The 21,056-nt window shown below is 42.6% G+C and overlaps 1 protein-coding gene and 1 pseudogene across 6 annotated transcripts in view; one reads left to right on the forward strand and one right to left on the reverse strand.

Moving 5' to 3' along the window:
* Window positions 1–2,330: 2,330 nt before the first annotated feature.
* LOC132710243 (uncharacterized) lies at window positions 2,331–4,135 on the reverse strand (annotated as a pseudogene). Its single transcript, XR_015734244.1, has one exon. The product of XR_015734244.1 is annotated as an uncharacterized LOC132710243 (transcript).
* Window positions 4,136–13,682: 9,547 nt separating this feature from the next.
* KIAA1143 (KIAA1143 ortholog) overlaps window positions 13,683–21,056 on the forward strand; it is a 191,175-nt gene continuing 183,801 nt past the window's right edge. For 4 of the 5 annotated variants that reach the window (XM_034404193.2, XM_087894187.1, XM_060683620.2 and 1 more), the window contains exons 1-2: window positions 13,683–13,867; window positions 14,970–15,108. In XM_034404193.2, the coding sequence (XP_034260084.1) occupies window positions 13,760–13,867; window positions 14,970–15,108 (247 nt within the window). In that variant the 5' untranslated portion in view covers window positions 13,683–13,759. The remainder of the gene's footprint in view (window positions 13,868–14,969; window positions 15,109–21,056) is intronic. The other variant, XM_034404191.2, reaches the window with a different exon arrangement.

Raw genomic sequence — 21,056 nt, forward strand, 5'->3', positions numbered from 1 at the left:
GAAATCGCAAAATGTATCCCGTTGTTGCACAATATTTTACTTGTGAAGGAGGACTGTGTGTGAAAATTTTAGATTTTTATGAGGATTCTTTCGAAGATTCTACATCAATAAAAAATCAGCTGTGTCAAGATCTTAGTGATAACGAATTGGAAATAAATAATGTTTCAGCTTACTCAGCAGATAATGCATCGGTCAATTATGGAGTGAACAAATCTGTTGACCAAAAATTATTGCTGGAAAATGACAGTATTGTAGCTTCCCCATTGCAATAATCACATTTTACACAACAGCGCAAAAAATGCAGTTATCTTTTGATATCGAACATGTAGTGCTGAAGGTTTTTGCCGAATTTTTGAATTGAGTTGAAATCATTTTTTGAGTTTTGCGAGTCAGAATTCCATGAAGTTTTGCGCCATGTTCCAACACGTTGGTTAAGTTTGTTTAAAGCGATCGAAAGACTTTTAAACTGGATACCTCTAAAATCGTATTTATTTCTCTTGGATCTGATGAGTGCAATAAGGTTATCTGGAACCTTATTTCGGATCAGGAAAATGAACTCGCAAAGGACGATGAACCAACAATTTCAGAATTGTATTTATATTTCACGCACTTCTTCATGTCAATAATGCAAGACACCCTACTAAAGCTGGAAAGCAAGAAAATTCTTGCATGTGATTTTCACATTATCATGTGTAAGCTGCGTGATTCTTTGCAAAAAAAAATATGATGAGCAGTTTTTTGGAATGAAAGTTTTATTTGCCTTAAGTAAAAAACATTTGTCTGAGAATGCCGTGCAAAAGTTCAAGAAAGAAGCCATCAACGTGTATCAAAGAGCCATTGCGTACCTAGAAAGTGGTATAATTTCACCAATTCAGTATATGAGACGCTAAGTTGTTTCAATCTAATTGATCGCAATAATCCTCCAACTTTAGAAGAAATGACAAACATCTGATTATTATCACCATGGCGAGAAGAACTTCCACGCAACACTCTCTTCGATGAAATTTCTGCCTTAGAAGAAGTTTATGTTCATCTGCAGGGTGATTCATCCCTTGATAAGTGGACGTACTTTTTCAAGAAAGAGCCAGCTCCGAATTTACTGAAACTGTTCCACTATTGTGCATCAATTCCGGTATTAAATGCCCGTAATATCCATACAAAACTTTTGAAGATCAGAATTTCCTCCATTGAAGCTTTTATTCTAGGCCCTGATGCTGCCAAATCGTTGATCTTTCAACGGCTGCACATTGATAGACAACTAAATCTGGCACACGGATCGGGAACATGCTCACCGTTTTCCCTTGGTATTGTTCCCTTGTCTCACCCTCCGCCTTACCTCTCCACGTTACACTCTATCAAACACAGGCTCGCATTTATGAAGGCACGATTTAATGTGATCCCCTCGAATGTCCTCGACAGCAGGCTTTTGGGGGGGGGTGTAAAATCCATCCATTGTACATGTGACATCCCCGGAATCCCTGTTCCATATTACATTTGTATGTCCCCACTACCGGGATATAAGATCAAGAGTCATTTCTCCTATTTCCCAGAGATTCCCTGGTTCACCTGATATGTTCAGCCTTTATTTCCTACTCCAGGACGCAGACCCCAATATAACTCTAAAGGTGGCAAAAAATTTTGCTGCAGTCGTGGCTGGAAAAAAACGGGAAAAGAGACGGGTAAGCCTGATGGCAGAGGATCACTAGTATTGACAGTACAGATTGTATTTGAGGCAGTAGATGGTGTACTGTCCCATGATCTATCCATATTTGTAAAATATGCTCCCTTTCTTTGTCTATTTTAATTTGGTCTCTGACCGCAATAAAGCTTACTTACTTACTATCTCTTCTCTAACCAATAATAAAAATTTTCTCCATATCTTAAAATATTCCAACTCCTCTTTTTCTTTAATTATCAAAGTCAATCTATTCATTTCTGCACAATCTAATATTTTCTTAATTACTTCCCCTTCTGAAGGGATTTTTTTCTGCTTTCCATCTTTGCGCAAATATTATCCTTGCTGCAGTTTTTTTTTTTAATTTGATTTATATGCCGCCCTTCTCCGGAGACTCAGGGCGGCTTACAATGCGTTAAGCAATAGCCTTCATTCTTTTGTATATTTTATACAAAGTCAGCTTATTGCCCCCACAAACTGGGTCCTCATTTCACTTACCTTAGAAAGAATGGAAGGCTGAGTCAACCTTGAGCCTTGGAGAGATTCGAACCAGCAGAAATTGCAGGCAGCTGTGTTAATGACAGGGTGCACTAAACCACTGTACTATCAAGGCTCTTTATTACATGTATAATCAAATATATATTTTCTTTACTAATTTTCTCTGGTAGTATACCCAATAGGAACAGTTCAGGTTTTTAATCAATATGTTGTTGAAGCATTTCTTCTAACCAAGTTTTAATTCTAATCCAATAATTTCTCGCTTCTGGACATATCCACCACATATGATAAAAGGACTGAATTCTGCTGTAAGGGGAAAAACGAGAGTTGGAGTGACGAGGGGAGAATCTTGCGCTGATCTCTGGTTTCTACAAGAAGGGGTTCCAACGGTGGACTGAACAGGGAGTCAGTCGAATAGGGAGACGATGCAAGTTGCCATTTGCTTTTGGCATCAGCCTGCCAGTGGCGGAGCCACAGGAGTCTGCGGGATGTAACAGTGGAGCCGATGGATTTGGCCGCAAACCGAGCGGAATTCAATGTGGCATCCGCCGAGTACTCCAGGGCAGCGACTATCTTGTTCAGGTCTTGGTGAGTGCGGATGTCTGAAGGAGGTAGCCGATCCTGTAGTTGCTTCAACCATAACAGGGAAGCCCGGTTGAAAAAGGAGGCTGCGGTGGCCGTTTTGACAGCCCATGCAGCAGATTGATGTGCCTTGACAAGGGTCTTTTCTGCCCGTTTGTCCTCAGGACGCAGTGATTCTTCCGGAGAGCTTGGGAGTCTGGAAGGAGAAGTCAAGGCTGCAATAGGGCCGTCCACCGGTGGTACTTGCAACAAGTTTGAAAGGGCTGGAGCAGTTTGATATAATCATTTATCGGTGCCGCTTGGAACTGGAACCGAACCAGGTAGGGCCCATTGACGTTGTACGACGTCGGTAAACAATTTAGGGGCAGGAATAAGTTCCGGTTCAACAGCTGGTTCCGCAAAGAGAGAAGAGGCAGGATCCGCACCCTCAGGGAGTGTGGTACCAGCAGTAGAAGAAGAACCCAGTCTGGTTACTGCTAGGGCTTTGTACAATAAGGAGCGGAAAAGCTGAGGTCTAAAGAGACCAATAAAAGCGGGTTGGTCCAGAGTCAGTCCCTCATCGTCCGAGAGAGATAGCTCCCTCGACTCCTCTTCATCTGATAGAGACCCCTGATTAGAAGGCTCCGGGGAATACTGGTGATCAGCGGAGAGAGCAGATTGAGCCTGGCGAGGTTGAGCGTGGGACACCGGGGGGGGAGGGGGCGGTTGAAAGAGGCCTTGTTGAAGGCCTTGTGCCAAACCCTGTTGTATGGCCCTGGCAATGATGGCCTCAAGCGTAGCTTGAGGATCCGCCTGAGATGTACCCGCTGGGAGGGTGTGAGTGGCAGCGGGACTGGCCACTAGGCCGGAAGGCCCTGGAACGGAGGCCACTGAATGACTAGGTCCGGGAGGATCAGAGGAGTCTGGAATGGTTTGAAAGACCTGCTCTGCCTCAGATGAAGTTGGCCCACGGGAGGAAGGACGATCCGGAAAGAGCTCACGTCCCGGATGGGCTTCAGAAATTTGGGGAGCCGTGGCCGAATCTGATGGTGACAAAATGGCGGCCTGAACAGGCAAAATGGCGGAGGGCCATTGTTGTGCCCTTAGAACCGCCTTCTCCAACGCCTTGTGGTGTCTCAGCTCCTCTTTAGATTGTTTGGGGGCGGCCGTGGCGGAGGATCCCTTTGCTGGGACTTTACCTTTACGTGGCTGTTTAGCTGAGGAGCCCTCCCCCGGGTCGCTAGCATGCCGATGGCGGGCCTGTGAGGAAGTTGAAGCTGGGCGGGGATGATGAGAAGCGTCCGCCATTTTGGATTGCAATCCCTCGGTACGGGGAGAAAGAGCCTCATTAGCAATAATGAGCCCCCAAGACAAACTTAGCTTAAAGAAGCGGATCTCCATTGACAGGGAGGATTCAGGGCTCCGGAGTTGGCTAGATTGGTCACGAGAAGAAGAGCTCCATCGGGAAAATGTTCATGAAACCGCTAGCTCCAGGCAGTAAAAGCGGCAAGAAAATGGCGCCGTTTGAATCGCCCACCTAAAAAAGGTGCCTGTAAAGCTGCTCGGCGAATGCCATTAAAATGCAGCTATTTGGGCACTCCCGGTGTAAAGGGTGGGGAGGCAGAGGGGGAGATCGAGCTTCGACCCCTCAGGGGGTCCTTCTGGAGGAAGCCCCCTGCAGCTAGAGCGGCCGGCGGCGGTGTCGAGTAAGGACCCTTCACGCCGCTCGATGCAAGGCAAACAAAAAAAGGTTTAAAAATAGTCCAAATTGTCAAAAAGGAAAAAAGGATTCCCCTAAAATCCATGCAAAGCCATAGTCATCCATCCTTTTTCTCCAGGAATAGAATGGGAGCAGCTACCCTTGACCTGGCCAGCTCTATGAATCCCCATTTTAAATTCTTCTCTATGTATGCCCTCATTTCCATTAGTTCTTGGGGGGATCATAGAGTACATCTTGGGCTTGGATAGAAATGCTCCTGGTAAGATCTCAATAGTGCAGTCAGTAGGAGTAGGTTGTCACACTCTCATTCACTACAGACCTCCTTAAGGTCACTATAGATCTCTGGGAGCCCTACCAGCTCTGTAGTCTGCTTAACCACTGACTGGTTGCTCCCCAACCCCTCTGGGTGGTATTCATGTGGAGGTGGGTCAGGGCCAACTCCGATCCTCAAATCGGAGGATTTGCCCCTCCCCATCAGATCATGGGAGCCCATTTGTCCAGCCAAGCTAGACCAAGCACAATGTCTTCCGTTATCTTGGGGACTACTATGAAACAGATCCGTTTCTTTATGAGGTCCTAACTCCAGGGTAAGTAGCTCAGTGACATCACTAATTTGCCTCCCAATAGGGACCCATCCATCTGTTCAAACCTGATAGAGCTAATTAGTTTACGTACCCCACCTCTAAACTCTTTGCTGTAGTCATGCTCATAAGACAACGGGTGCAGCCGGAATCTATGAGGGCCCTACACTTCTGTCGACTACCTGCTTCCAACATCACCGAAATCAGGAATGGTTTGATTGGGTAGCTTTCCATAGGATCAGCCTCCGCCTTGTCCTCACTGCCGCTGGTTGTGTCCTCTACAATGGGACTACCACCATTCCCGCCGGGAGTGAAGTGGCCCGTCTGCTGTGATCCACTTGCAGGGGTTTTCTTTAACCTCTTTCAAACGGTACTCTGCCAGGGCCCTGGTGTTACATTTCCTGGGTCTCGTTTAGTGCCTGCCTCAGGGCAATCCAACGCCCTGTGACCCAGCTTCCCGCATCGGAACCAGATCATCGGGGCCCTGGTGGAACCGGGTTTTCCTGGGGAGGCTGTAGGTGGTGTGGCTGGTGTTGGGTCGTGTGGTGGCTGTGTCGCCTGAAAGGATCGTCTGGGGGCCTCCGCCCTCTTGCTGGCCACTCTGCTCTTGTTCGGTCATCCCTCCGGATCTTGTCAATTTCAGTAGTGGCTTGTAGCCATGCCATCAGACCGGGTGGCAAGCCACAGGTCATACAGGCTTGCCATAAAGCACGATCAAGTCCAGCTCTAAATTGGTTTACTATCAACTTCTCTGGCCAGCCTCTCACTCTTCCGGATAGTCTGCAGAGCTTCCTTACATATTCAGCCACTGGCTGGCCTCATTGCCTCACTGCCAATAGCTCACCCTCAGCCTGTTCCATTCTTGCATTATCCTCAAACCTCTCCTGCAATGCAGAGAGGAACAGGCCTATATCTCCCAGTTCCCCTGCATGGTCACTATATAGGTCAGCGACCCAGTCAGCTGCTTCACCCTCCATAACTGCAGCCATGCCCATGACCATAGCCCACTGGGAAGCAGGATGGATAAAAATCAATGATTTTTTTAAAAAAATAAAAAAAAAATCAGATTTGATTTAAATCGGATTTTTTTGATTTAAATCGGATTTTTTTAAATAAAATGCTTTTTGAGGAAAATATATTACCATCCAAAGGTTATTCCATCATGAAATAAAGATTAGTTTTTTAATTATGTAGAATAAGGCTGTATGTGTTTAATTTTTTTGGTAAATAAATTCCATTAATCCATTCACGTCATGCTCTTCCAGAGGTTTTTGTAAGATTATTGGGCAAGATATTATCACAGATATTTGGTTTACTTTTGCAGTTCTCAAAACTGAATTTGACTCAGCAGAGATCACATGCCTCTTCTTCACAGCAAAAATGTTATAACATGAACAGAGTTGAGAAAAAGACCTTAATCCTATTGTTCTACAAACCTATGAATACAGAATCAACCCCTTCAGTGCTAAGTTTCAAGAAGTTCAGTGAATAGAATAGAAACAATATTTTTCTGATTGTTTGGAGTGGAATAGATCTGCACAAGAAGAAAGTGAAACTAAGTATGAGGAGGAAGGGGCAAGCAGACAAGCAGTACAAAATGAAAGTGAAACTTTCTGAGTACAATACTGCACAGCCACAGACAGACAAGTCTTTGGATCTTTTTGTTTGAGGTTTATCACATTCTTTCCTTGGAGGAAAAAACCTATAATGGCAGCAGGCCGTAAAAGAGACCCAGTTTGGCAATATTTTTATGAAGTTCCTTTACCTATCGGTAAGGCAGGCATGCATGCAAACTGCAAACACTGCAACAAAGAAATGCAAGGCCTGGTGGCCCGAATGAGGCAACATCATGAGAAGAGCTGTGATGAAGATGACCAAAGAAACACATTTGAACAGGCAGGATCTTCAGGTTGGTAAACATTTTTATTGAATCATATTTCTAAAGACTGCCTTGAACTGTCATGTTTGAGCAAAATTATATTTCTTATTATTACTGCATGTTACTGTCATTTGGTACAGTTATGAAGAAAAGCAAATATTCCTTTTGGGGCAGTGCTGTGTACAACAAGCAGAAATTGTATAAACAATAAAATAACAGCACTGACTCTTTTGTTTAGGGGAATTCATGGATTCTGGAAACTATCCACCTTCAAGATCACCATCCTCCTGTTCTACAGTTTCAGAGTTATCCATCCAGGATAGTGCTTCATTAGCATCATCATCATCAAACACCCACAGCCACGTATCACTATCACCTAAAAGAAAGAAAAAACCCTTCCCTCCTGGAACCACCATAGATAAGTTTGTGATAAAAACTAGCAGATTAGAAAAAGAGTTAATTGATGAAAAAATTGCCCAGTTTGTTTATGCAACGAACTCTTCTTTCCGTCTGACTGAGAACTCACATTTCATTAATATGGTTCAGTCACTGAGACCAGGATACAGTCCACCCAGCAGAGCAGATGTTGCAGGGAAACTGCTGGATAAAGTGTATGACAGAGAAATGGAGCAATGTGCAACAGCTCTGGAGGATAGAATTGTTAACCTAAGTATTGATGGGTGGAGTAATGTCCACAATGATCCTATTGTATGTGCTTGTATAACAACAGAAGAAGGGAAAGTCTTCCTTGCACAAACAATTGATACGTCAGGAAATGCACACAGAGCAGAATACTTATACAAGAAGTGGCAGTAAAAGCTATAATAACATGTGAATAATAATAATAATAATAATAATAATAATAATAATAATAATAATAATAATAATTATTATTATTATTATATTTCTATACCGCCGTTCTCCCGAAGGACTCAGGGCGGTGTACAGCCTATTTAAAAACACAAGACAAACATCAATTTAAAATTTAAAATTATTAAATAAATTTGGCTCCATTTAAAACCCCAGAAATTTAAAATACCCCAATTTAAAATTATCATGTCGATAGCCCGGCCTGGCGGAACAACAGGGTCTTCAGTGCACAGCGAAATACCCGGAGGTCGGGGATCTTACGTATTTCCGGGGGCAGTTCATTCCACAGGGCTGGGGTCCCACAGAGAAGGCCCTCCCCCTGGGTGTCGCCAGCCGACATAACTTGGCCGATGGCACCCTGAGGAGACCCTCTCTGTGGGAACGAACTGGCTGGTGGGAAGCTATTGGTGGCAGAAGTCGGTCTCGAAGGTACCCGGGTCCTATGCCATGGAGCGCTTTAAAGGTGGTAACCAACACCTTGAATCGCACCCGGAAGACCACTGGGAGCCAGTGCAGCTCGCGCAGGAGGGGTGTCACATGGGCACAACGAGTTGCGCCCATAACCACCCGTGCGGCCGCATTCTGGACCAGTTGGAGCCTCCGAGTGCTCTTCAAGGGGAGCCCCATGTAGAGAGCATTACAATAGTCTAGCCGGGAGGTGACAAGGGCGTGAGTGACCGTGCGCAAGGCGTCCCGGTCCAGAAAGGGCTGCAACTGGTGAATCGGGCGAACCTGATAAAAGGCCCCCCTGGCCACGGCCGTCATATGCTCTTCTAAAGACATCCATGCATCCAGGAGGACACCCAGATTGCGAGCCCTCTCTGTGGGGGGCAAAGATTCACCCCCAATAGTCAGCGATGGCACCTGCTGACTATATTGGGACGCCGGAAGCCACAGCCACTCAGTCTTGGAGGGGTTGAGTCTGAGCCTGTTCCTCCCCATCCAGACCTGCACGGCCTCCAGGCAGCGAGACATCACATCAAGGGCATTGTTGGGGTGGTCTGGTCTGGACACAAAAAATTCAAATGTCTAGTATGCAGTTTGGTCACAATGCTGCAAATGTATCCAAGATGGGAAGAAGGGAAGGGAATACAAAGCTAATAACATATGATTGCAGTGCTCATTTGCTGCACCTCTTAGCCAAAGACTTAAGTGTTCCAGAAATAAAGACTAATGTTGTTGAAATTGCTAAATACTTCTGTAACTATCATTTTGCTGCAGCAGCTCTGAAAAGGATGGGTGGAACCAAGCTAACGCTCCCACAAGATGTTAGATGGAACTCTGTGGTGGACTGTTTTGAGCAGTATATCAAGAACTGGCCTATTCTGATGACAGTTTGTGAAGAAAATTGAGATAAAATAGATGGCACTGTCACGGCCAAAATCCTCAACATTGGGCTTAAGAGAAATGTTGAACATATGCTGAGCATCCTGAAACCCATCTCTGAAGCTTTAAACAAAATACAGAAAAATAGCTGTTTTATTGCTTGATGCTGTTGAAATTTAGAAGGAACTGAGTGAACACTTAAAAACAGAACTACACATGGACAGAATTAAATTACAAGCATGGGACAAGTAGTGTCTCCAGCTCATTTTTTGGCAAATATTGTCAATATCCAGTATCAGGGTCAAAACTTAAGTGCTGAGGAAGAGGAGTTAGCTATGACATGGGTATCCAGCAATCATCCATCTGTAATGCCAACTATAATAAACTTCAAAGCTAAGGGGGAACCATTCAAGAAATATATGTTTGCTGAAGATATTTTAAAGAAAGTCACACCCGTGAACTGGTGGAAGACACTTAAGCACTTGGATTTAGAGACTGTTCAAGTAATGATTTCACTTTTAACAGCAGTAGCTTCTTCTGCAGGCGTTGAAAGAATATTCTTTTCCTTTGGACTCATTCATTCTAAATTGAGAAATCGTTTGGGACCCGATAAAGCAGGAAAGCTTGTTTTTCTTTTCCAGATTATGAACAAAGAAGATGAAGATGACGAGTGAGCTACAGAGGACAGTATTTAAGTTTTTCATGTGTAGGCTGGGCTGACAGTCTAAGTTTCTTAAAATATATATATTTTGTTTAGCCAAATTAGTTAACAAACATGGATGTTTGTTTAAGCAAATAACATATGCTGTAATGTTATTGTTTCAGTTGAATAAATCTATTTAAATTGTTATTATTAAGGTAATGATTATTTTTCTCCTTCCTAAGTACAACAGAAAAGTTGTCCAAATATGAATGATTAACCTATTAAACTGGGGATAAAAAAACTAATATGAAAAGTTGTTATTCTAAAAATCTTCATCTACTTGCATATTAAAATTATACCAGCAAGAATTAGTCTTTATGTAGAAAACTATGATTTAAATCAAGCCTTACTGACTAGTGATTTAAATCAGTTTGATTTAAATCAAATCGACCCTGCTGGGAAGTATATAAATGGCCATACTTTTCCAGATGGTCTATCAGGGCAACCCTGTCTGGGCTACCATCGAATGAGGCCCATACAGCCGATAGTTCCCATTGGCCCATTGGGCCCTGACCCTGATTTGGTAACAGCCAGGATGGGAGAGGAGCCCAGTTGCCTTGCCTCAACACCCCGTCTGGTCCCATGCGATGTTCAAGGTCTTGGGTAGTTGAAGGTCTCCTGGTCTGTGGGGCTTCCCCCGTCCAATCTAGGGCTGCGTCCAGCCTCTGGGTAACTCCTCTTCTGGGGGATGGGTACTACGTGTCAGTAGAGGTTCCACACCTCTTCTCCGCCCTCTCCCAGAGTTCAGCCCCTTGAACCCTGCGGGTCCAAACATTTCACACAACACATCCAGAGTTTGGCTCCATAAAACGATTTAGTAACTCCACTCATCCTCTGAGATACGTCTTTCACACTATTGAGTAAAGTGGCTTCTGGAAGAGGTGAGCGCTGGTGGAGGAGGGGGTGCCCCATAATCCCCTTGCCTCAGGGAGCCTAACCACCACTCCCGCACACCCTCAGTCCTTGGCAGCATGACCTGTTCGGCGTCCACCAGCTCCTGGTCTAGCCGGGATGGAAGGAGGGGTGCTGTGCGCTCCTTAGGCCAAACATCTGGCCCCAGATTTGAATAGGCATTTCTTCTGGAGTAGCCACTTTAGCCTGCACCGCTGACTCCGCCAAGTCCTCTGTTTCCAAGCCTGGCTGAGTCCCCTCTGCCATGCTCTTGTTGTATTTAAGCAGAATAAAGGGAGAGCACTGACAATGTGTTAGGTTCCGGAACGACACGAGACAAAACACTTCAAACAGGTTTACTGTGAGAGTTCTTTATCCTGTGATCCGGCATGCTCTGACAATCACCTGTGAAAGTGAAACACTGTCAGTGCTATTCGCGCTGTACTCCCCACCTTTTGAAGTCTCCCACCTCCATTCCCAGCTCCACCCCGTGGTTCCGCCCTTAGTCCAGCTTCCACCCACTACCCTCCCTAGCTGACAATCAGTCATGGTTTGTCAGTCCTGACAGCTTGCATTGGCGGCGACATTGCTCTAAATAAGCATCCGGGCCCGAACATCAGCAGTCCGCCTCTCAGCTGTGAGGTGGCATCGAAAATGGCGGCATCTGCAGCAGCAGCTCCGGATCCAGTCGCCGTGGCAACAATAGCAGGCAACCACCTAGAGAAACAGTATCAGGCTCCAGGGAATCACGCCAGTCTCTCTAGTGGCCAGGATAGCAGCAGCCATGTCGGCGGCAGGCTCTGGGTGGCTAGATTTGCAGGCTGGTGGTCTCCCTCTCCGGACTGGCAGCCCGGCAGATCGGAGCTGATAATTTCATTTAAACAGTAATATCCCACTGAATATCTGCTGAAAAAGATTTACTTCCTTTAAAGTAAACTTAGAATTTCTGCTGCATTGTTATTCAAAAGATGTCATAAGGCTAAAACTTACATTTTAATTACATTAACTTTCATAATGGCATAGCTATTTATGAAAAGGTAAACATTGGTTCAGAAAGACTTATCTAATTTTACCAGACTCTTATCAGAAGTTGGATTCATGAATCCAAAGGTGTATTCAGCCAGTTTAATACTTTCCTCCTGACTCTGAAGTAACACAAGAATATGCCAGTATAATTTTCTGTTTTGATAGACAATCTCTTGGTAAGGAAGCCAGAGGACAGTATTCCTGTATAAATATAAATACAAGTATATTTATTTCCCTCCCTTCAAGGGGATTATGTAGGAGAATGCGGAACTTTTTTAAAGCTATGTGTATGTTTATCTGCAGTTTTGCTTACTGTTTTAATTTTGTTTTTATTTTGAGATGAACCACCATAGAAATGTAATAAATAAAAAACAAAGCTTTAATACCATGGTAGCAACACCCACAGGTATCAAAGCATTTAGAAGAAACAACTTTTTTTTTTTTTTTTGATTTATATGCCGCCCTTCTCCGGAGACTCAGGGCGGCTTACAATGCGCTAAGCAATAGCCTTCATCCTTTTTGTATATTTATACAAAGTCAGCTTATTGCCCCCACAACTGGGTCCTCAACTTTGCCACTAAGATTGAAAAGGAAGAAGATCAGAGTGAACTACAATACAATAAGAACAAGAAAAGGTGGGGCTCTGTAGGTATGAGACATTACTCCACCTAGAAGAAATTCCAAAATAAAATTGAAAAAAAATCTATGGCAAACCACTTCTGCATTGCCAAGAATATCATCATAACTTTCATATTTGAAACTTTAGTGCCAGATGAGACCTCCAAACAGGCAAGTGTTAAAAAAAACAACCAAATGAACAAGTTCCACATGCCAACCACTTTCAAAAGCTTATGAACACTCTGGAGTTAAGCATCTCCTGTTTTCCAATACACATCTAAACTTACCCCTCATGATCAAAGTCTAGAGCAGGAGCATCTCAATCTGCATATCTTAAACATCCTAACAGCGTAGGCTACCTTCAACCATTCTTTAAACTACTTCCAAGCAGTGTTTATTCATGACCTAGCTCAAAAAATTGGACCAAGAAAATTCTTCTAACACTCTTGGCCTAGGGAGGCATGTTTGGCTATTTATACAGGAATACTGACTGGCCTCTGGCCTCCTTCTTTATTGGCTATCAAAACACAGAAAATTATCTGGCATATTCTTGTGTTACTTCAGAGTCAGGAGGAAAGTATATTAAACTGGCTGAATACCCCTTTAGATTCATGAATCCAACTTCTGATAAGAGTCTAGTAAGATTAGCTGAGTCTTTCTGAAGCAAATCAGAGTACTTCCACCTCGACACCAAATCTTACAATCAATATGCATTCCATGTTCCTCCAAGTAGACTTGCCTTCCATGAATTTATTTTAGACCTCCTTAACTGATGTAAGAAAAAGGAAAGCAGAATTTGGGCACACTGAATCAGACAGGTTTTTTAGATTATACTTACTGTAGACATTTTTTAAAAATATGACGTTATCAGTGCAGTTATACTAAATATTTAGTGTTCTAATGAAAGAAAAACAGGGCCAGCTAAGAAGCCGGGGCTGTATTTCACAACAAAATATCAGCACAGGCTGATATTCTTTAATTTTAACTCTAGAAACGGCGGTGCGAGCGAAGAATGTAGTTGTGGCCCTCGGGGCTAATGAGTTAATGTTCATGGGGCTCTCCTGACCATTTGTTTTCAAGCTCCCGATACAGAAGCTATTTCTCAGCTCCGTCTTTTTCCTATAGATACATTTTAGCTTCTCATTAGTCGTCTTCTCTTAACCACCTACTTGGGCTCTTGGACGCCATCCTCTTTCCACCCTTTCAGTTTCGTCTCCATTGAGCACTAATCTTCCCTCCGTTCAAAATGGCTCCCTCTTTAAATTAAGCCTCTGCTTCTGCGCTGAAGCCAAGATGGGAGCAACCATCGTCAAGCAGGGAAAGGAGGTCTCTGAGAGCAGCTCCTCCCACGTGACCTGGGCGGAAACTAGTTGAAGAGTGACTGGAGGCGCAGTGTCTTCGATCCTAGATTATGAGTAAAAAAAGTCAGGTTTCGTATGTGAAGCCAGCCGAACCCGCTTTCCTGAGTCGTTTCAAAGAGCGAATCGGCTATCGAGAGGGACCCACCGTGGACACCAAGGTAACAGTATCAAACTTCCCCCCTTCTCCGAAAGGCGCTTTTTCAAGAAGCAACTGGACGTTCTGGGTTTTCTTTGAAGACGTTTCGCTTCTTATCCAAGAAGCTTCTTCAGCTCTTGAAAAAGCACCTTTGGGATAACCATGACCTGGATGACTGAGAATTTCCATAGACTTCCCCACCTTCTGTTTCTGTTCCTTGGGCCCTCCCTTTCCTTAAAAATCTATCCCATCCTTCGTTTCGTTCAGCGCGAGGTGGAAAGCGGTAGCGCTGAACGAAAGCGCCCATACTACCACAGTCACCCCTTCCTCCTTAAATGGGATACTGCTTGCTTAATGACCACATTCAAATAACTGCAACCAGGAGTGCTGGAATTGTGGTTACTGAAGCAGTTGTGACATCTCACTTTAATGACTGCTTTGCATAATGACTGAGATTCTGAGCTCAATTGTCATAAATTAACTGTAGTTTTCTAACTACCAGCAGTAGTTAGAAAAATAGCAGAATTTATACATTCTCTTGTCAAGCTACAGGTTTAGGATCAAGTTTCCACAAGGAGTCACGGTTTCTTTGCCACATAGATATATTCTAGTCCCATCCTTTATAATGCTATAGAAAAGTTACAATAGTATGATTTTCTGTTGGTTTTGGGATAGGAGAAGCATGGTAAAACACCTCTATAGATATGATTGAGGGCAAAACTGTGAAAGGAAGAAAAAGGAAAAAAACTGTGAAACAAACCTGGGAAAAGATACAGCCTTTGATTAAAGTTTGGATTTTTTAGAAATAGATAGCAAGTCTAGGCAAATTTCTGTGCTAAGAATATCTTTTTTCTCTGCTGTGGAAGTCACTTTTTCCTTATTTCCCTGGAGCTGCCCCCTGGATATATGATAGCCCCCACAGACAGATGGTGATATCAAAATTTTCTAAGTATTTCTCCTAAAGTAGGAGATAGGGTCATAATATGAAGACTCAGAAAACTTCTGGAAGAGGAGGTTAACCTCACCTTTTTAGTGCAACCCTTTCACTATTCAACTTTCTTTCCCCTATTTAAAATTTCTTTTTTCAAGAAATTTGTGTAGATTGGTACTGAAATCTTTTCCAGAGAGAACAGCTTCCAGCTTCTGAAGATGACAGTGGAAGTGATAAGGAAGATGAACAACCACGGGTGATTGTACTGAAAAAAGGAGATCTAACTGCAGAAGAAGTTGCAACGATCAAAGAGGAGCTCAAAGAGGTCCCAGGTATATTGTGGAATTGTTAATTCCTAAATTATTGTTGTACCATTTGTCCTCTAGGAAAGGAGGCAGAATCTAGTGTTGCTATAGCAGGAGCCAATCCGCTAGGTTAGTTTTCCACCTTTTGTAAGTGTCTTATTTCTTTTAAATAAACAAATAAATAGGACTGCACAGGAAGGATTTATCTTTTCCTATCCTGAAGCTCTCCCCTAGGCTTTGCAAGTTTTTTGATTGCAAAAATTATAATTAAGAAAACAAGGAAATTCTACTTGCTGCAAAGTTGCTGATCAGTCTTCACAGCAGTAACAGGATTTATTTAATCAGCTGTTGAATTATAATTACAGTAAAAGTATTTTTAAGTGCCTCTTTGTGGGGTATCCTTATTTGTTAACTTCCTTTTATACAGTGCTGACCAGTTTCCTTACTGATTTCCCCATTTATATGACTGACAAAGTCATAATGACTGAATACCAGTGGTGGGATTCAGCCAGTTCTCACCACTTTGGGAGAACCGGTTGTTAACTTTCTGAGCAGTTTGGCAAACTGGTTGTTGGAAGAAATCATTAGGGCAGAGAACCGGTTGTTAAATTACTTGAATCCCACCACTGCTGAGTACTGGTTTGAGATGGGCAGTTACACAAACTGAATAAATAAATTTTCCCATAAAAGTTCTCTTAAAAATATCTCTCAGAATCAACAGGTTGGAATGGTCTAGATTTTAAGAAGTAATTTGTTACATAAGGTAGATGCTTTTATCCCCAGTTTCCAAGCATTCATTTTAGTGATTTTTACTTACAGCCATCTGAAATGATCTATTCCTACTACTGTACTCTTTCATTTCTTTTATCCAACATACTTTTATTTTATTTTATTTCTCTCTCCACTTAGGAAATAATGGGATAAGAATAGTAGGCAGGATGAGATGGAACTTTATAGGAATAGCTAAGTTGGGGGTGGGGGGAGACAGCTGACACAGTCTTTTTGTTTGAAGAAGACAAATACTTACACTGTTTTTCACAGGCAAGTATTGTATGTATTACTTTTAAGAACTTAACACACAAATTTCAGTTAATTAAATTTTTTTAATCACACTCGGGAAAAAAGAAACAGATTTTTTCTTATGAAGATGTGTTTAGCCTGTTATTTTACTTTAACATCAGTTTGCTCTAAGAGCAAAACTAACTTCTAAAATAAAATTACTTCAGTAAGTTAATGTAGTGTTTTCTTTTTTTTACAAGACTCCCACTTGAATCCGGAAGAGGATTCTTATTTATAGAAATAGAAATAGAAATAGAGAAGAGCACTTGGAGGTCAGACCAGCCGCCCGCTCAAGCAGGAGAACCTATACAATTTCAGACAAGTGACTGTCCAGTCTCTTCTTAAAAACCTCCAGTGGTGGAGCAACCATGATTTCTGAAGGCAAGCTGTTCTACTGGTTTACTGTCCTCACTGTTAGAAAGTTTCTCCTTAATTCCAGGTTGCTTCTCTCTTTGATTAGTTTCCTACCATTTTTCTTGTCCTCTCCTCTAGTGCTTTGTAGAGTACTTTGACCCCTCTTCTTTATGGCAGCCCCTCAAATACTGGAATATTGCTATCATGTGGCCCCTAATTCTTCTTTTCTTTAGACTTCTTTTTGTTGTGTGTTAGTTGCGAAGTCATGTCTGACCCATCACGACCCCATGGACAACATTCCTCCAGGTCTTCCTGTCCTCTACCATCCTCTGGAGTCTATTTAAGCTCACGTATATATAGTTTATTGAATAGCCCGAAGGCCTTTTCAAACAAAACAGAAGAGAAAAAGGGAAAAAGATAAAACAGTTACAAAAATAGCAATCTAAAAATATATGATAGATGACATTAAAATTTTACCATATCAAATTTCAATAGCTAAGTTGCCAAGACTAAAAGACTAGATAACCCAAATAGGATAGCTCCTCTCTAACTGAGCTCATCTTTCTTACAATCGATAAAATTTTCCTTGATATAACTGGCTCGTATTGCCGTCAACCTTTTAAGGTATCGAGTGATCGCTCTTACCAGGGGAGGAGAGTCAGCCCTCAACAGAAATGCTAATTTTTGGCTTATATTCCAGTGGGGAAATTTATTTATAATTGGGGACAGATATTGATTTCTAACTTCCTGATAGAGACTACATTTGAATATTATATGCGCCGTGTCCTCCACGACGTTTACCCCACATATGCATATTCTTTTGTCATACGGGATTTTCCGATAACGGCCGAATCTAACGTTGGTATCTAGAAGTTCGAATCTAAACTTAACAAATAACTGTCTCTCCACTGATGGCATTTCTAAATATAAATACTTTTCCAGGGTGAAAGTTGTTTTAACTGCTGTCAGCAGTTTAAGGGAATGATTAGTTGAAAGGGTTGCCATATCCATTTGCCCATGTATATCTTTAATCCGTTGTTTAACTTGGTTCAGTGTGTCACACAACGGGAACCCTACGCCATATCAGTTCAATATTTCTGACAGCTGGGTTAGCCAGGAATACCTTTGAGGATTTGAAATCTGCTGTTCCTCTAAACATATTTTAGGGAGTCTGCTGGCATCCATCTGGGTCATTTTTAGCCAGTAGGCTACCGCCCTAGTGATTGTATAGGTGTATAGTGAGAAATGTCCCAATTCAGCTCTGACGGCTGCAGCTGAAGTGGAATTGTTTACCCCAAGCATCCTCCTTAACAGATTATTTTGAGTTCTCTCTAATATGGGGGCCTCTGTAAGACCCCAAATTTCAGCACCATAGAGCATGATCGGAACAAGTTTAGACTGAAAGACTTTACGAAGAGGTAAAATGGAGGTTGGTTGGATTCGTTTACTTAATTTAGATACAAGGCTTGCTCCTGCTCTAACCTTTTGAGAAAGGTATTGATGGTGCGGAGTCCAACCTCCTGCACTGGAAAAAACAATTCCAAGATAAGTATATCGGGTAACTTGTTCAATTTTTGTGTCGTTAATCTGCCAATTGTGCTTTTTATTCTTGTTGCCAAAGACTAAAACTTTGGATTTAGCTACATTTATAGTCAAGTGGTTTGCAGTACAGTAACGTGTGAGCTTGTCAAGAAGTCTCCTCATTCCTATTTGGGTTCTAGAAAACAACACTAAGTCATCGGCATACATTAATACATTAATAAATCTAGAGCCTATTTGGGGGCTGTGCGTCATAAGATCATCCAGCTGCGCTGGGATATCATTTATATAAAAGTTAAAAAGAGTAGGGCCCAGCAGGCAGCCCTGCCTCACTCCTCTAGTTGTCGGTATGCTGTTTGTTGAGGCCCCATTTGCTGCATATCTGACTCTAATTGCCGTATTAGTATAGAGAATCCTGATCAACAAAATAAGTCTGGGGTCCATCCCCATAACTTGTAGTTTCCTCCACAAATGGTTCCTATCTATAGAATCAAAAGCAGCAGTAAGATCAATAAAGGCGGTATACAGCTTTTTCCCCTGGGTCTTGTATTTATTAATTAAGTGGGAAAGGACAAAGCAGTTGTCTATGGTAGACCTACCTGATCTAAAACCTGCCTGCTCATTTGCCAGAATTTCCTTATCCAAGCACCAGTCCTCTATTTTATTTAGGAGATGTTTCGTATACATTTTTGAAATTATATTAAGAAGACTGATGGGTCGGTAGTTGGATGGGGCGGCTCTGTCACCTTTCTTAAAAATTGGAAAAACTATAGCTAACCTCCACCCTTCAGGGATTATCCCTACTTTATCGATATAAGTAAACAGTGCTACCAGCACCAGTACCCAAAAGTCAATGTTGGACCTAAAGAGTTCAGGAGGCAACAAGTCCTCTCCAGGGGCCTTCCCGGCCTTTAAGGATTGAATTATATGCTTAACTTTGGTAGGGGTAACTGGTGTCCATTCCGGACATTTCCTTAATTCTTGCTGGAGGATATCCAATTGCAAGATATTTGTTGTATTGTTACCATCAAATAAAGCAAGATAGTGCTTCTCCCATTTTACTGCTGATATATCAGTGTCCATAAATGGGGAACGTTGTTTTAATATATACCGGCTATCTTATGCCAAAAGATCGTAGGGAATTGGGATTTCACTGCCATTTCTACCTCTTTCCACATCCTGGTGTTATAGCTACTTTTCTTGTTTTTCAGGAGGGATTTGTATGCTCTCCTGAGTTGAACCATATTTGAATAATCACCATCCTGTCTGGATCGGTTAACTTTCTTAACTGCGGCTCTTAGATTTGACCTCAAGTTATGACAATCATCATCAAACCACTTTCTAGAGATCCCATCTACTTTCCTATCATTCTGGATCATTAAGTTCCTAAGAGTAGAAGTTAGCTCTGTATAAGCTGGCATTGGGGTGTTGTCTCCGGGCTTAGATTGGGAGATTTCCCTTGCTAGGTGTCTGGCTTCGTCTGAGCCCAAATAAGTGGTAACAGATTTGACATCAAGTCTGTGCCAATATAACCTTTTATAGTTATAAACCCGGGCATTTGCTAAGGTGTCAATTTCCTCTCTTGAATGAGGCCTAACTTCTGAAGAGAGTGAAACCAGAGCCGTGATGGGAAAGTGGTCACTTTCTTCTCTAAATATAGCTCTTACTTCTGAAAAATGGTGTACTAAACTAGAGGAAGTGCAGATATAATCGATAGAGGTTGAGGTTTTGTTGGATGAGAAAGTATAGGGATATATATACCCATCACTCGAGCCGCTTAGTACTTGCATATCATTCATAAACAGGAGGGAAATTAACCTCTGGGCATATTTATTGGTCCTCTTGTCCATTGAGGACCAAGTGAACTCATTATAAAAGTATCCAGTTGGTACCAGGCCTCGGTTAGCATAGCTCTTCATTGAGGGACCTAGTCTTGCATTAGTATCTCCAGCTAATATAATTTTTGCTTGGGGAAAGCGTTCCTTTAAGGTAGCTAATACTGAGTCTAATTCATCCCACAAATCCCTTCCTAGAAGGTGGAATGAAAAAGGAGCGATATATACATTGATTAAGATTAAGTCCATCCCCCTGTACGTACATCTAATAGGCAGAATATATTGGAATTGAGGATCTAAAGAAATTTCTTCACCCTTCCATCCTGTATCCCTTTTGACCAACGTGGTTAAGCCCCCAATTGCCCTCCCTCTTAAATTGACTTTGCCTGCTGGTTTATGCCATGAGGCAAAACCCGGTAAGCTGATCTGTGGATCATTAGTAGTCAGCCAGGTGTCTTGAAGGAGGATAAGATGATGTGTTGAAATCAATTTTATAAAATCCATCTGGTTTGCAATGCCTTTCCAGCCCGCTATATTCCAGGACAGGAGGGAAAGGCTGGGGATATAAGGTACCCTAGTTGTTGGCCATTTGTTGTCTAGTCAATCACCCCGAGGCACTACTCCTTGTGTCTCTTCCTCCCCCCTTCTGGTGGAGGGGTCCGGAATTACTACCACCGCCTTCTCTGGAGTGCCAAAGGAGTCAAAAGTGGCCTCTGTTTGTTGCGGAAGTGCCTCCTCCGTTCTTAAAGAAGATGAGACAGGTGAGGGCAGTTGCACTGTTGGGGGAGGGTGAACTTCTGCCGCTACGTTCATAGACTTTGTTTCTTTGAAAAAACTTTTGCCTTCCCTTCTATCCCGCTGGACGGACTTTACGACTTTAGGCCTTGTCTGCACGTGCTTTCCCCGTTCTTCCGACTTGGATGGCCTTCTTGTTGAACTGCAGGCTTCTGCTAGCGAAGATCTTAATAAGTCAAATTCAATTAACATTGACCTTTGCTCCTTTGGAGACAAGGAGACAAATTCGCTGATTATAACATCCTCTGGCTTGTCGGTGCTTGCCTTCATATATGGGACCTCCTTGATCTGGCCTGCCTCCATAGTTTCTCCGGATTCTGGAGGAAAGACCCTGGAGGTAGCAGAGTGGTTCCTAGGTACCATTTTTGATGTTTGGTTAAATCCTTGTAAAAG

The sequence above is a fragment of the Pantherophis guttatus genome, chromosome 4 (genome assembly GCF_059756535.1).
Source record: "Pantherophis guttatus breed Tessera chromosome 4, ASM5975653v1, whole genome shotgun sequence".
NCBI classification, from domain to species: domain Eukaryota; kingdom Metazoa; phylum Chordata; class Lepidosauria; order Squamata; family Colubridae; genus Pantherophis; species Pantherophis guttatus.